The sequence below is a fragment of the Myotis lucifugus genome, unplaced genomic scaffold, assembly GCF_000147115.1.
Source record: "Myotis lucifugus unplaced genomic scaffold, Myoluc2.0 scaffold_168, whole genome shotgun sequence".
NCBI lineage: Eukaryota > Metazoa > Chordata > Mammalia > Chiroptera > Vespertilionidae > Myotis > Myotis lucifugus.
Genome location: NW_005871216.1, coordinates 596588 through 612737, shown reverse-complemented (window position 1 = coordinate 612737; position 16150 = coordinate 596588). Strand labels below are relative to the sequence as shown.

General features: G+C 42.5%; 1 protein-coding gene across 7 annotated transcripts in view; it reads left to right on the top strand.

Moving 5' to 3' along the window:
- Positions 1–516: 516 nt before the first annotated feature.
- The window catches only part of DAB1 (DAB1, reelin adaptor protein), a 253512-nt gene continuing 237878 nt past the window's right edge, over positions 517–16150 (top strand). For 6 of the 7 annotated variants that reach the window (XM_023759973.1, XM_023759972.1, XM_023759969.1 and 3 more), the window contains exon 1: positions 525–725. In XM_023759973.1, coding sequence (XP_023615741.1) covers positions 659–725 — 67 coding nt within the window. In that variant the 5' untranslated portion in view covers positions 525–658. Of the gene's footprint in view, positions 726–16150 lie in introns of all 7 variants that reach the window. The other variant, XM_023759971.1, reaches the window with a different exon arrangement.

Genomic DNA, 16150 nt, shown 5'->3' with positions numbered 1-16150 from the left:
ACCTTACTCTTGGAGCCCAATTGTATGTCAACTCCATGTCCCGCCTGCTGCCTGCCAGTGAGGGGCAGACCCAGGCCACTTCCCTATGATCTGCTTTAGCTGCCAAGGCTCTGATCAAGCTTGGCTGATGGATGGGTGCCCCATTGTTGGGAACATCTGCACGGGCTGCTCAGGAAATAAGCCTTTGCTGTGTTTTTCTGGGTGACATCCACTGCTTGAAAATAAGAAACATGGAAAACAAAGATTTGGGTTTGCCCTTCTTTGAAAATCCAGAGTTCCGAAGACCTATTTTGAGTTACCTGGTTTGAGAAATGGTTTTGCGTTTTGCATATAGGCCTCTCATTCCTTTTGCTGTAAGCCCTGTCCATGGCTTGGGGAAATCATGTGAGCAGTTTGTACATGGAGGCCAAGATTTTCTGTTTTGTTTTTTTTATGACTGTTTTTCCCCTAATTTCTGTTTAACGTCAAAGGGGTGACTATTCTGAATGACCACCTTGATCATTCTCTTCCCTTGATTTGCAGCACTCGGAAGGAGTGAATGACATGTGCAGCTCGGGGCGTCATTTCTAAAGGGAGGCGTCGTTCTCTGGGAGAGGAGTCCCCCATGAGCCTGGCCGAGGCCCTGGATCTGTGTGCAGTGGACTAAGGATTTAGTAGGATGTCAACTGAGACAGAACTTCAAGTAGCTGTGAAAACCAGCGCCAAGAAAGACTCCAGAAAGAAAGGTAGGAGTGAATGTGTTCCTTTGTGGCTGCTTGTTTGTATCAGAATGAGTTTTTATCTCTGTAATGATATATCTTCTATCTTTGTAAAAAAATTATATATATATATTAGAGTCACCGACATGATTGGATATTTTTGTATTCATAATATATTTTAATGGGTCTTCATTATTCTCTGGGTAAAATCTAAAATTCTTTTCATGACATATATAGTGCCCTTCCTGATGTACCTTCTTCCCATCCCTCCAGCAATATTTTCCTAAGCCCCCCCCCACCCCTTAACCCTGTTTATCCTCCAGGCATTCTGTCCTCTGTGGTTCACCTTTGCATACATAAGTGGTTCTCAGAGGCCAGCAGCACCAGCAGCACCTGGAAGGATGGTGAAAGCACAGATGGCCAAGGCTCATCCCCAGGTTTTGGTTCCCCAGGTCTAAGATGGGGTCCAAAACTTTGCATTTATGACAAGTTCCCATATGATGCTATTGCTGTTGGTTCAGAGACCAGACTTTGAGAGTCATTGTACTCTTACTAGTCCAGCCTGAAATCATGCTCCACTTTTTTCCAAAAGGACTCCTCCTTGTTGTTCAGGTTTGAGCTTAGTGGGACCCCTAGGGAATGTAGGGCTTTCCTTACTCCCTGAATTGGGGCAGTTGCTCATTTGTTTTGCTTCAGTAGCACTTAGTTACTATCTCAATTTATTAAAAATGTCCTGTGTTTTTGTTTGTCAACTCTATCATACACCCCTTCAGACCTAGACCTCTTGTTCACCCTTTCACTCCCAATACTTCGGAAGTGCTGACACAGGGTAGACACATAGCCTCCTGAGAATGAAGACCGGTGTGCTAGTGTGATGATAGAATAAATCTATCCCTTTTGATGTTTTCTGAAGATTTGGGTCCTATCGCTTTATGACTGTCCCTTTCAGGAAATGTGTCTCCCTGTTGTAATTGGATGCCAACAACTTCTTGCGAGCTGTGTGTGTCTGTGTGTGTGTGTGTGTGTGTGTGTGTGTGTGTGTGTGTGTGTTTCTCCCCGTGGTTTCAGCTCTTTCCTCCCCCATCTTCTCCGCTGCATGAAGGAGGATTAATAGGGCTCTCTTTCAGGTCTTGAGATCTGTCAATATCAGCTTGCAAACCCGGATGCCTCTGGTTGCTCTGTGAGGCAGTGATTTGTTTGGGATTGTGCTGTGCCTGCCCTGTCATGTTGGTGATGGCACTTGTCTGACACTCTGGAAACAGGGACATACATGTAATACATATGCAGCTTTCAGACAGCCAACACCCCAGGGAGGACTATACGTTATACTTTAGATGATTATTGGAAACACAAATATTTTGGAAGCAGTCTATTTTATTCTCTAAAACTTAATGTAAACCTTGTTCTTTATGCATTGTGGCCTAAGCATAATAGACGAAAAGCAAGTGGGTGAGAATACAGGTCTTGGGAGAACTGCTACATAGGAAAAAATTGCAGAATCTGTTATGTACTAGAATTTAAATCCTTTTTCAGTGGAAACTGACAGGTTATATTTTTGCTTCAAATTTAACCTTCCCTCTAAACTTGTGCTCTTGAATGCTTAATACATTAAAAATTGTATCTTAGTGCACATCTTTTCATTCTTAATTTTAACATTGCAAACCCAGAAGTATTCTAAAGAGAGGATTCAGGTTTTCAGAACATTAGCTTAGTGGAGGATTTGGAAGGAGAGTGTGAAGGTGACCTTTTTATCTCCTCCTCATCTTCATATCCTAATAAGCCCTAAAACCAGCACAATACATATGCAAGGAGTATTCTCTAGTGAGTGGCTAATCCCACAGAGTCTGGGCAGGTCGATCTGGGTCAAATTCTGGCTATACTGTTTCCTAACTATGTAACTTTAGAATATTAATTTACTCTCTGAGCCTCAGTTTTCTCTCCTATAAAATGAAAATATAATATTGCAGACCTCAAAGGTTCACCATGAAGATTAATTGAAATAAAGCAAATAAAACATTCAGTATAGGCCTTGGCATATATTAAAGGCTCAAGGAAATTTAGCTTTGTTCCTCCTTTTCCTCCCCCATTCTTGCCCTACTGCTTCCCATCCCCTTCCTCTCCTATCATCTTTCTTCATTTTCCTTCTCTCACTTATTTTCTCTATTTCTCCTATTCCATTTCTACCCATCTCCTCTTTGTCTTCTCTACCTTCATCATCCTCATCCTCATCTTACATTGATTTCTCTTATCCCATTGTAGAGCCAAGGGGATCTTAAGAACTGTATAATAGATTATTTGTCTCAGAGCAAGAACTAAAAATTGTTTGTAATTATGTAACAGAAAGAAATCTTTATTCTTGATAATGTGTTTGATCCAAGCACCATGAAAACACATTAAAATAAGAGAGAGAATATGCTGGTAACAGGATTAATTTAATTTATTTATTATTCTTCAGTTTTGACTTTGGAATAGTCAGTATTCTACTAAAGGAATGTTGGTAACTGCGCCCAAACTTTAAAAAGAATAAACAGTGTATATCTTGATCTTGAATATAATTGTATTGCTAAGCTCTTACTAATACTTTCTCCATCTCCTCTTTGATTTTCTGTGGAGGCAACATATAACCTTGTAAGTAAGTTTCTGTCTTCCTTTGCAATCCTTAGGTACTTCTTTTTCTTATCATAGTGCATTGGCTAGTCTGTCAATACAATATTTAGTGATAGTAGGTATCCTTGTCTTGTCCTTAAACTAGTAGAAATGCTTCTAAATTACTGTAAATCATATCTAAGTTTTTACTAAAGATTCTTTTTAATATGTTTTTTATTGTTGATAGTATTACAGATATCTCCCATTTTTTCCCCTTTACCCCCCTCCTCCCAAACCCTACCCTTCCCCCCAGGTTAAAGATTATTCATTAGTTCTCCTTCATTAATCATTTTTCAGGAAGTCTATTTTAAAGTTTTGATTTACATATTGAATTTTTATTATATGCCTTTTTATATTTATATCAATGCGTATTTTTACTATTTTAATTTATCTTATGGTGGATTTTACTGATAGATTTCTAATCTTCATTTCTGAAGTAAATTCTACTGGTTCAGGTGTATTGTTTTTTATATATGGATTTGATTTGTTTATATTTTCTTAGGATTTTGGTATCTATATTCATCAGCAAGATTGACAGATAACTTTCTTTTCGTGAACAGTCTCTGTGCCTGGTATTAGTCAAAGTTTATATAAAGCTTTCAGTGGTAAGGAAACACTGAATCATATGTAGGTCTCTTTCTGGGAAAATATATATATTTTTTAGTGATTTTCATTTTTTAAAAAGCTATATATGCTTCTTATTAAAAATTAGAAAAGAAAAAGTAAGCCTGCATATTTCCATCAATCAGAAGTAACTACTACTAACATTGCAGTCCTTTTCTTAGGGACTAACCTTTCAGAGTGGCTTGAGATCATACTATTCATACAGTTTTATATCCTGCTTTATTTTGGACATTATATCGTAAGTGCATTTTTAGATTATTACATGATATTATAGACTAGAAAAGTTGTTTTCCCCTTGGCAAAATTCAGATAGTTCCTGGGCAGATATTTTATTTCCTAAAAAGGAATACCTCAGGGCACGGGCCACCTATTGTGAGAAAGAGTGGCTTAAAAAAAATTGAGAAGCCCTTTAGAATTTCCCACAGACCTGTCACCCTGGTTCTTCACCCAGGCTGCTGAAACCGAGTCAGACAGTTTTAAATGCAAGTCACAGAGGGGCACATTTCCCCGTCAAATGAGTTTCTAGGCAGGCCATGTATGAGAAATAACGAAGAGTGTTCACAATTTTAATAAGGAAGGGATGAAAGTAGTGAGCAATAAAGTTGTACAGATAATTGGATTGTGTCACCACACATACAGCTTGTCAACACTGCATATTCCAGGAGTGGGGTTGGGTGGAGGACTGGAAGAGGAGAAGGCTTATTTTCAGGGTTGCTACCTACCTTCAGAGAGGAGAGCAGTTGGCACAATTCTTGTTACTGGTCATCCTGGCATTAGGCCACCCAGTGGGAGACTGTGGTGGAGGACTAGGTCCCCTGATAAAGCAGATGCAGACACTTCTGGGGGCAGTGCCTGGGGCTTCCAGTCAGCGCCACCTAGCAACTTAGTGGAGGGGAAAGAGCACTAACTTTGGAGCCAGACAGACCTGGTTGTTTAATACTAACTTTCCTTATCTGCCGTGTAACCAGAGATGGTTATTTAGCCTTGGAGCCTAATCTTTAAGAGGGTGTGGTGGTGGTGGTGGTGGTGGTGTGTGTGTATATAATAATACTTGTCATCAGAAGGGCGGGGGATATGGGGATATGTCCTGGGTAAAGGGCAGCTTGGGATCTGCAGCCTGGCACTTGCTTGGTGTGTGTGAGTTTTTCTGCCGTCTTCCTTCTGAAATCACAGTTCAGCATTATCTCCTGATTTTATTGAAACACCTGAAGATAAACTGGCTCACTTTCCTTACGTTTATGTTAGCGTTATATCCAACGGTCATGAGTTAACAACAAGAACATGCTTCCTTAGTATTTCCTCCCAGAAAGAAGCAACTGCAAGAATCCAGGTTCTGGTGGGATACAGGAGAAGCTGGTGGTCAGGGGGCAGTGCCTTAGTGTTGGACTCAAATCAAATTGAGCTAGAACCTGGCTATGTGCCTCAGGAGCTGTGAAAGTCTTTGGAGATTTCTTTGAAAATTCTGGTCAATTTTGGTTAAGGAGTGGTTTTAATACTGCCATACTCAAGTATGATCCCTGAACTGATCAGTCAGCCTGGGAAAATGATCTGTGCTAATGGTGGTCTGCCACTTACATGCTTATAAGATGCTGTTGTATTCATTACCCCATTGGATCCTTGGGATCCTGGGAGGTTAATTTAAATAAAAAATACATTTTATCAGGTCCATGGGGCAGAGATGCTGTTTCATCACTTCTATCCACTGCTGTTGTCCTGCAGGGGAGGCAGCCTGAGGTCAGTCAGGACACTGGATTTGGGCTCAGACCTCGGACCCACCACTCTCTTTCTCCTCTCTCTCAAGTCATTTCCACTTTTTAAGCTTTAGTTTCCTCAGGCACTAAATGGATAGAGAAATTATATTTGCTCGGCCAAATGTGAAACATAGATGAGACATTAATTACTCACTTAGTTCTTTTGTCCACAATCATTTGTCCAGCCCCAGCCAAGAGCCCTGGAGGCCTCAGTGTCCTGGGGGAGAGAAACATCTGGGAGGGGAGTGTGACCCGTCAGTGCAGGTACCGCTACCTCTGGAGGCCCTTCGGATTTTTATGTCTCACCCTTCCCTGAAAAAAAAAAGTTTTTCCTACTTTGCAACTTTTATTTATTCTCAATCTATTACTATTCATAAAATTGGTTTAACTTTTACTCCAAATTTATATGTATTGATTCAAATATTACATGTTTATCATAATAAAGAAAATCCTAATTAAAACACTTTTTTTCTCTTTTTCTGGCCAAAAGCAAGTGAATTTCATCTTAATAAACACAAGTAACGCAATACTCTGGAAGTCTGTATACATGGACTCATGAATGGGTTCACTAGATGTTGAAGTACATAGACAGTTCTAAGGGACTAGTGTCGGGGCTAGCTAGAGCCCCTTCCTCTTAGATGACAGTGACATGACCACAGTCATTTAGTTGGTCAGTGACAGAGCCAGGGCTGGAACCCAGGGATGACTCCCTGGCTGTTGTTTAGATTTCAGACTACTTACACTCTTAGGAATAACCTCTGGGTATTTTATTTCCTCTTCTTTTTCTTTTTTTTAAATTGATTTCAGAGAGGAAGGGAGTGGGAGAGAGAGACAGAAACATCAATGATGAGAGAGAATCATTGATCAGCTGCCTCCTGCGTTCCCTCTACTGAGGATCGAGCCCACAACCCAGCCATGTGTCCTGACTGGGAATTGAATCGTGACCTCCTGGTTCATAGGTCAATGCTCAACCACTGAGCCACACTGGTCGGGCTGTTTCCTCTTCTTTACACCAAAGACTCCTGGAGGAGCCCATGATTTAGAAATAGGTAAAATTACATTTGGGTCAAGGCTCAGCCCATTTTCTACTTATCTGTCTCAGGCTAGCCACATAATCTTTTTGAGCCTCATCTGCTGCACCTGTAAAGTGGGGAAAACAGAACCTATCTCAAAGTGTTGTAATAAAGATTGCATGAGTCAACTATCTAAAACGCCTAACACAATTATCTGTACATAGACTCAAGAGAAGGAAGTTGTTCTTTTTCCCCCTATCTTTCCTACCAGCCCTGAGAGGTGGCACTTCTCTTAGTACACTCAGGTATAAAGAGAGGTAGAAAATATCCCTACCCTCAGAGTCACATGGGTATTTAGCCAGTGAGAAAAAACTGGTCCATCTTCCAATGGATACTTGTTCCAAGAACAACTGGGAAACTGGACAGGGAATACCAAGGAAAATGGACCATGTTGTCAAGCTACAAACATTTATTAATAACCATCATTTATTGCATGCTTCCTGCATGCCCTCCATTTTAGATAAATTGTCCCTAATGAGCCTAAATCTTACATCACCTCCTGGAACACATAAGAAAATAATGTTCGGAGAGATCAAGAGACTTTCCCAGGTCACATGACTTGTCCAGAGCTAGAGAGCACAGTCTGTCCCATGCGAAAGTCTGTGCCGTGTTCCCTGAATGCATTCTGTGGGTTCATCCTGTGCCCTGATGCTTGCGGTTGGGAAATGTGAACAAATTACAGGGGCTGCACTGTTTTAGGGGGCTGGGCATGGAAGCAGATCAGCCACGTCATGTAAATTTATGGCACCTCTGGCTTGGCAGGGGTTTGGATCTTGGTGAGCTAATTGCTCTCTGCTAACTCTGTGATTTGCAGGCTTTGGAAATTCGAAATCAAGGATTTAATTACAAGACCACATAAATCTCTCTGAGGTGGATCCATAAAGCTCCTGGGGTGAGGGGTTTGGGAGGGAGGGAATATTGTTTTAGGTCAAGAAGTCTTACTTAATGGTAAGATTGACTGTCAGAACCTATGATGTGTGGTTGGGAGAGACTTCTGTATTCTCCATGAGCACATGGTCTCAAATTTATTACAGGACACCTCACCCACTGTGGTCATTTCATGAAGACGAACTCATTTCAGGGCCTCATTCTAGCTGGTTCTAAGTGACTTAGGAAAAGTCAGGCTTTCTTCAAGTCCACACCTCTGTTCACCCTTGACCTTATTTTATAACCCCAGAAGCATACCACTCGGGACAACACACCGAGCAAGCTTTGTGAGATCTGGTTCCTGTCACCAATTCTATGCCTTTGTCACACTGAGCCACACTGAGCTTCAGGTCCCAGGGTGCACTTCTGACATTTGTGCATACTGTTTTCCCTATTGGACCACCTTTCTCCCCCTATTCACTTGGCTAACTCTGCACCACCCTTCAGAACTCAGCAACCATTTGACCGGACCATCATCCTTAACGTTTGGAACTTCAAGATGCCCTCAATTAATAAACCACCAATTATCAGCCCCTGTGACCTCCTAAGTATCTCTTAAATCCCATCGTTCTCTCTCCTCGCTGCCCCTGTCCTGACGGTCCTTCAGGCTGTGAATCATCTCAGCCCCTGTCTCAGTGGTCCTCCAGTTTCCAGTGTTATCCATCTCTAGGCTGTTCTTGACACTCTCACTAACATGAAGATCTGATCAGGTCCCATCTCTGCTTCAGACTCTTCAGTCAGCAGCTCCCACTGCTCCCACTGCTTATCTGGCTCCAGAGAGGCCCCATCTGGTCTGACCTCTCCTTATCTTTCCAGTCACATCGCTCACCACTCTTCCACAATGATACTTCCTCTACTCGGTGGCTCAACTGAGCTAATTTCAGTTCCCAGATCCTACCATGTGATCTTTCACATTTGGAATTTTGCAAATGCTTTTTTATCTCCCAGGAATACATTTTTCTTTATTCTTTTCAAAGTTTATTCCACTTTTGATTTAGTTTAAAGTTAGATATGACTTTTCCCAGAAATGCTCTGGTGATTTATTGCAGCCCACAGATATGACCCCCAATTGAGGGTTATGACTGGTCTGTGCGCTCTCAAAGCACCTCATTTTTCCCATCATAATACATTATCTTAACTATCTCTTGATTCCTCTTTATCACTCACTAGCTAAGAGCTCTGTGAGTACAGGGACTGTGTCTATCTTATTAACCACTTCACTCCTATTCCCAGGCTCTTCCAAGCACAATGCTAATAGATGTAGGCACACAGCATTGTTTGTTGAATGAAAAATGAGTTAATAAAGGAACTTATGACTAACGAAGACTTCCCTGACTGGATTTTCAAGGGGTTCATACCATCGGTACTTATTCAAACCATCACACTTGCCACATTTTCCCCTGTAATCGTTTGCTTATTTCTCTGTTTGCCATTAGCTGTGAGTTCCTAGCACAGCACCCAGAACATGGCAGGTACTCAGTAAATGTTTGTTGAACTAATTATCATAAAGTAGGGGGGAGAATGATTTGCACTAGGAGAAAGAAAATTTAAAAACACTCACATCTCCCCTAAATGCTGGCTCTTGAGAGTTTGATAACGTTGCTCTGAAAATCCCTCCATTCTGTGAGCTGCTTCTCATTTTGTGATGTGTGTCCAATCATGTCTGGTGCCGTAATTTAGCGTGATGTGGGCCATATTGGTAGTAAGAGCTGTAAGATTTGCCATATTAGTTCATCCCACTGCTTCATTAAGCCCAGTGTGCTGCCTCTGGAAGTGGCTGGGCCTGAATTTTGATGTTTGGGAGAACAAAGCCCTGCACATTAGCCCTCCAACTCCCAGGAGTCAGATAAAGTGCACTCCTTCCTGGGGTCAGAGAGGCCTCTTCTTTGCAGATAATCAGTAAATGCCCCAGAACAGGGGGTTTTATGATCTCTGTGGATTTGCTGAGCAGGCGATGTGCCCCGTGTGCTGGAATTTCAGCAGCTCCCTCCCATTGCAGCACAGCTTCTAGGATGGTCAGGGTACATGAGTTTCAAGCCTAAGTGTTTCTGCAGGCCATCAAGAGAGCACCTGATGGGAAAAAAGGGACATCTGTAATACTTTCAACAATAAAGATAAAAAATAAAATAAAAGACTGAAAAAGAACCCTGGCCAGTTTTTCTCAGTGGTTAGAGTGTCGGCCCGTGGACCAAAGGGTTGCAGGTTCAATTCCCAGTCAAGGGCACGTACCTCGATTGCAGGTTCATCCTGGCCCTAGGTGGGGTGCGTGTGGGGGAGGCAACCAAGCAATGGTTGCCTCTCTCTCCCCTCCTTTCCACTCTAAAATCAATGTGGAAAATATCCTTGGGTCAGGAGTTAAAAAAAAGAGAGAGGGAAAGCCTTGGATCAAAGGCCAAAGAGGGTGGAGTGAAGGTGAAAGAGGAAATAATGCCTGTTGTTCATGTTATCTCATTTAAGCTGGAAAACAACCTTTAGACAAGCATTCCTATTTTACTTGGGAGGCAGCTGAGGCTCAGAGAGGTGAAGGCCGCACAACTTGTAAGTAAAGGGAAACATTTGCATCTAGATCTCTCTGGCCCCAGAGCCTGTTCACATGCTTAACACCAGACTAAGCTGCTCCCTGCTGGATGGTGTGTGCTCCTCCCAGATATCAAATAATGCTGCCCTGCAAGACATCTTCCTGCAGATGCCACGAGTAGCACCATTAGGTGGAGATGCCTCAGCAAGAGAAAGGGGTGATGACACAATATGGTGGAGTTAGAGAGGGAGTTAAAATGCATAGGCAGCCCTAGCTCTTCATCCTCCTTGGCGGCGTGTGCGGGGTTGTCACGCACGAGGGCTGTGCATGATTGAGAAGGAACCATTTTCTAAGGATGTCAGTTATTCTGTGTTTTCCAGGCATCCAAAGTAAAGACTAGGGGAATCTGAAGGCTTTTGATTGTGCATAAATCGAAATGCATTTCTAGATCTTAGTTTGGAACAAGCACTCCAATTTCGCAAATGCTCTTGCTCTATGAATATTATAATCAGCCCATTTCACCTTCCAGGAGGCATCCCCACATCAGAAATGATAATGAAGATGCTGGTGATGAAGGTAGTTGCTATCTGTCAGCAATTACAAAATATCAGGTGATATATCCAAACATTTACATGTATTTTTTTCAATCAGAACAACCCTTTGAGAGAGAGCTCCTTTTTGAAATCTTCAGACCACAGATTAGGAGCTGGAAATTGGAGAGGTGAGGCAAGTCAGTGCTGTAACCCCAGAACCTATGCTCTGAATGGCTGTTCTGTCTCACCCATCCATTTAGCAAATGGTACACATGACATAGGTCCCACCTGGCACATTCTGAACACACTGACCTGCTGGGCCCTCCCTGAGTCTTCTTCAGCTCTCCTCTCAACCTGAAAAAAATCCCCGTCTTGCCCTAACCGGTTTGGCTCAGTGGATAGAGCATTGGCCTGTGGACTGAAGGGTCCCAGGTTCGATTCCAGTCAAGGGCATGTACCTTGGTTGTGGGCACATACCCAGTAGGGAGTGTGCAGGAGGCAGCTGACCGATGTTTCTCTCTCATCGATGTTTCTAACTCTCTATCCCTCTCCCTTCCTCTCTCTAAAAAATCAATAAAATATATATTTTTAAAAAAATCCCCGTCTCTTACCTACCTGTAACAGCCCATCTGAGCCTCTGAGACCCAGTCAGATGGCACCTCCATGAAGCTCTCCCCAGCATTCCCCTCCTCCCATTTGATTTATGCCTTCCTTTCCCCAAGATTGTCAGCATTTTGTGTGTGTGTGTGTGTGTGTGTGTGTGTGTGTGTGTGTGTTTTAATTTAATCCAGACAAAGCTCCTATTTTTTTCTTCGATCAATTAGGATTGTACTGATATGCCTTTCTTCCTTGCTAGATTGAGTCTCAAGTAGAGACTGGATGTCAGAGACAGTGGCTTATGCATCATTGTATTCCCTCAAAGGCTGGGAGGAGGAGAGTTTAGAGTTCCCAGAGGAAAACATGGGGAAAACATGGGGAAACACTAATTGCCTGACTTCTAAAGGCAGCCAGAGAATAGAGTGAGACTGTAAGAGATTTTGTGGTTGATAATGCTCCCACTTTTCAGACACAGGGACATTACTCAGATAAGTTTAAAATAAGTTCAAGGTCACCCATCATGTAAGTGGAAGAACAGGAGGGTTTCTGGTTTTGGTTTTATTTTAGAGAGGGAGGGAGTGAAGGTAAAAATGAGAGAAAGAGAAAGAGACAGAGAGGAAAGGAAGGGAGAGAGAGAGAGAGAGAGAGAGAGAGCGAGAGAGATTGGTGCTTCCACTTATTTATGCATTTATTGGTTGATTCTTGCATATGCCCTGACTGGGGATCGTACCACAACCTTTGCATATGGGATGCCACTCTAACCAACTGAGCTACCTGGCCAGGGAGAACAGAAATTTTAAGCTGAGGTTTGAATGACACCAAGCATGGGATTTTTACGCATTGTCTTGCTGTTTTCCAGCAGTGGCCGTGGAGTAAAACCTTAGTGAAAGCTCATTTGCTAGGCGTCTGGTTCCTGTGGTCCAGTGGTAGCAATATCTGCAGTTTACTTTTATAAAGAATTTCTACGTTGTCCTTGTAGATTCACTTCCCTGCGATTAGGAACTGTCATCACTTGGTCTTCTAGCCTCCCTGGCTGGTGCCACTGCTTGGGGGAGATCTTGCCATCTGATCCTTAAACCAGAGTCAGGAAGAGTCAGGCAGGAACTTGCATTGGAGGAAGCCCAGCAAATGATGAATAGCAGACCTGAATCTTATCATGTATTTCAGAATGATGTACGGACTGTGGGAAACTGCCTTTGACAAATGTGCACGGGAAGGGGAATTATCTCCAACAATGAAAAATGTTCTTATTGTGTGATCCTAAAAAGGATCAGAACCCCTATCATCGGGAAAATGATCATCCCCGTATCCCTTATTAACAGCGATATGGAAGCGTGTGCTAAAGACATTGGGCGTCTTGTAGAAGCGGTGATGGATGGCCATGAGCTGGAATCAGGTGGGACTTATGAAAGGTAACTTGATGCTTGATAGCAGGTAGGAAATGTGCAGTGAAGCTGAGGTCCCTTTTAGTCCTGGATTCCCGAGGCTCTATAAGACTTGTACCTGCTATCTTAGCCATGTGCCCACTGGCTCTGGTCAGGCTGGAGATGTGACTAAATAGTGGAAGGTATATGATATAGGTTTGTAAGGAATAAAACCACCTCTATGGGGAGAGGAAGACTAGTGTGCCAGGCATCTATAATAATAAAAGAGTAATATGCAAATTGACCAAATGACCGAACAGCAGAACGACCGTCTGGACGACCTTCTGGACGACCATGCTATGATATGCACTGGTGCCAGGCCAGCCAAGGCGGGTGTGATGCGATTGGTCAGGGGAGCCCCGCGATCGATCACCCCAAAGAGGGAGGCCCAGGCCACCCGGCTGGTGACCACAGAGGGAGGCCCAGGCCAGCCAAGCGATCACACCCCATGCCTGTCGCCTGCAGAGGGAGGTGACTGGTGGCAGGGGCGAGAGGGGCAGTGCCACACAGATGGCAAGCAGTGGCAGCGGTGGGGGTGGGGCTAGCTGCCAGCATCTGGGGAAGGAAAGCCCTGATAGGCCCTGATCACTGGCCAGGCCTAAGGACCCTACCCGAGGGGTCCTGGATTGTGAGAGGGTGCAGGCAGGGCTGAGGGACACCCCCATCCCGTGCATGAATTTTGTGCACTGGACCTCTAGTTTTAAATATTTAATCTCATTAGAGTTTCACATTTCATATACATATGTAGAAACGTAGCATCCTAGAGATTTAGTAGCCTGGCCAAGGCTAGAAACTAGCAGAGTAAGGATTTGAACCTGAACAATCTGATTTCAAAGTCTGTGCTTTGTCATCCATAGTAACTTTAATAAATAATCTCCTGGTGGGAGTTGAAATAGTAGTAATAAAAACAACTGAATGCATATGTGAAGGAGGATGCCTACAGCAGCCTTTAGCATATAGTAGATGTTCAAGAAATGTTAGTCAAATCAAGAATTGTCTCTTTTTTTCCAAGTTAATTTTGTTAGGGGCTGTGTAATGGTTATGAAGTTCTTTGAATTCTGTCCTTTCTTCCCTTTCTCCCTCTTTTCTTTTTTCTTTCCTTCACTCCATTTTTGAGCATTTTCTGAAAGTAGGCAGAGTGCTGGCCACAGAAGATTGTAAACATGTTCTGGGCTTAAGTAATTCAAGATCTAATACAAAAGATAGACAACTAAGAAGCAATTATAGTTTGTTGCAGTAAGTTGAAATCCCAGAGCAAAGATAACCAAGCATCCAAGGACTTCCCAGAGATTGGGTGATATAAATGTTCTTGGAGTTAAGATTTACTTATTTTTTCATTCAGTGCATGCTTTGTGAAATATATTATAGTATTTTAGACATTGTCTACCTATTAGATTTAAAACCATAGCTGTGAAAAATAAGTTCTACCCTGTCCTCCAGTGAAAAGGAAGACCAGCGGATTAGACATCTTGCTTGGCAGTAACTTGCCTCCCCTCTCTGCTAGATTAGAACTGCCTTCAAGTTATAAACATACATCATTCGTTTCCTTTTCTGCATAGAACCAGGCACATAGTATGTGCTCATTAAGCATTTGTTGAACAATGGAATAGCCTATATTAGTTAGGTAATTCTTTGGCCTTTGGCTTACATTTTCCTAGAAACAGTAATTTATATTCCATTAGTTTTCCGTTAATGTTTTAAAATAATGATTACTGTGGCTTCTCCTCCTGCTCTCAGAGTTATAGATTGCAAATAGATTTTGTGTAATTTGTTAATGCCGGTCGATTTTGATGGCTGCTTCGAGCACTGGGTAGAGGATTCTAAAGTCATATCCTGACTTTGAGTGAGAATAGTTAACACTCAGGTATATTTTCTTTCTTTCTTACCCCTCCGCGCCCCCCGGCCCCTACGCATGAGTATGTACACAAGCATGCAAACACATGCTTCCTACTTTGATTTCACTGCGGACTAAATGCTACATAACATTTACTAAGCCTTACACTTTAAGCTATTCCTGTGTCATTATACATTTTTACGATGATCCTTTTTTTAACGTCAAGTGGTCTAATTTCCCTTAGTTTTTACTCACAAAGCCTCTCTGCCAACCCTTCTGCCATTGCTGCCAGGTTTCGCTGTCCACTCCCCAATTTCCCAAATTGTGCTGCAGCTGAGGCAGACAGATCTGCTTTCAGCAGCCAGCAAAGCATCCTCGTTTCACCCTTGAACTGGTGCGTGTTTCTCTTCTGTATTTGGTGGCAGGGAAGGTCCTGACTGGCTTCCTGCAGCAGGAAGAAGCCTGGACTTCAGGGTGGGCTCCCCTTCGTGAGGGTCACCCCACCCCGGGGGCTGCCCCTCCAGTAAAGCATTAGCATTAAGATTCGCCAGCGGGTGCCTCTGAGCTCCAGTGGTTTTTTGCTGTTCAGACCTTCTAACCTCAGCTGATCAGCTTTAATATGTTGTCCTGGTGCCTTGATTTTTTGGTTCATCTGTTTTAATGTGATGAAATGTAAAAATGGAGCTCCGTGTTGTCCCCTCACAATGACCGCAGGGGGTTTCAGCTGATAACCTCTCCCTTGCCTGTTAAGGATTCGAATTTTAAACAGCCCCAAATACATTTTCTGGTATCTGCCATCAAGTGATTAGTGCAACTATTTAGTTCTGGTCGTCTTTCCTATTCTTGGTAGATTTATTTTCTCTTCTTAGAATTCTTCTGCCGCCCTCTCTGTCTGGGAGACTGGAGATGCCATTTAAGCCTTGCTTATTAGGATTCCATTATTTGTCTCTCCTATACAGTCAGCTAAATCAAAAAGTCAGACGGTGTTTTTAAATTGCAAATTTAAATGACAATTTATAGACCAGGTCTACTGGAAATTCTCTGTCCTTGGCATCCATCATTGCCTGTGAGTGTATAGTTTTATGCTCTCTCTCTTTCTCTCTCATTTTATCTTCTCAAGAGCACAGCACATATATCCATCAGAAGGATCAGAACTGCTTGCAATCAAACAAAAACTGCAATAGAGATCTTGAAAGGAAATGAAGACAAACACCCTACCCAGACCTTACTTGAATATTAGTTCTCTTCCTCCTCCTTCCCCTCCCCTGCCTCTTAAAAAAGAAACTTACATTAGTCACTTGTTTTTAAACTGTTGAAATCCATGATTTAGATTCAGAACAAGTAAACATTCACTGAGGGCCTGAAAATATGATAGATACTGTTATCTCAGTTCATCTAATGATAAAGCAATGATTATGACACTGTTATTATTAATATTATAATAGCTAATATTTATTGAACACTTACCATGTACCAGGCACTGTTCTATGTGTTTTATTTGTCATAACGTATTTTAGATAATAAT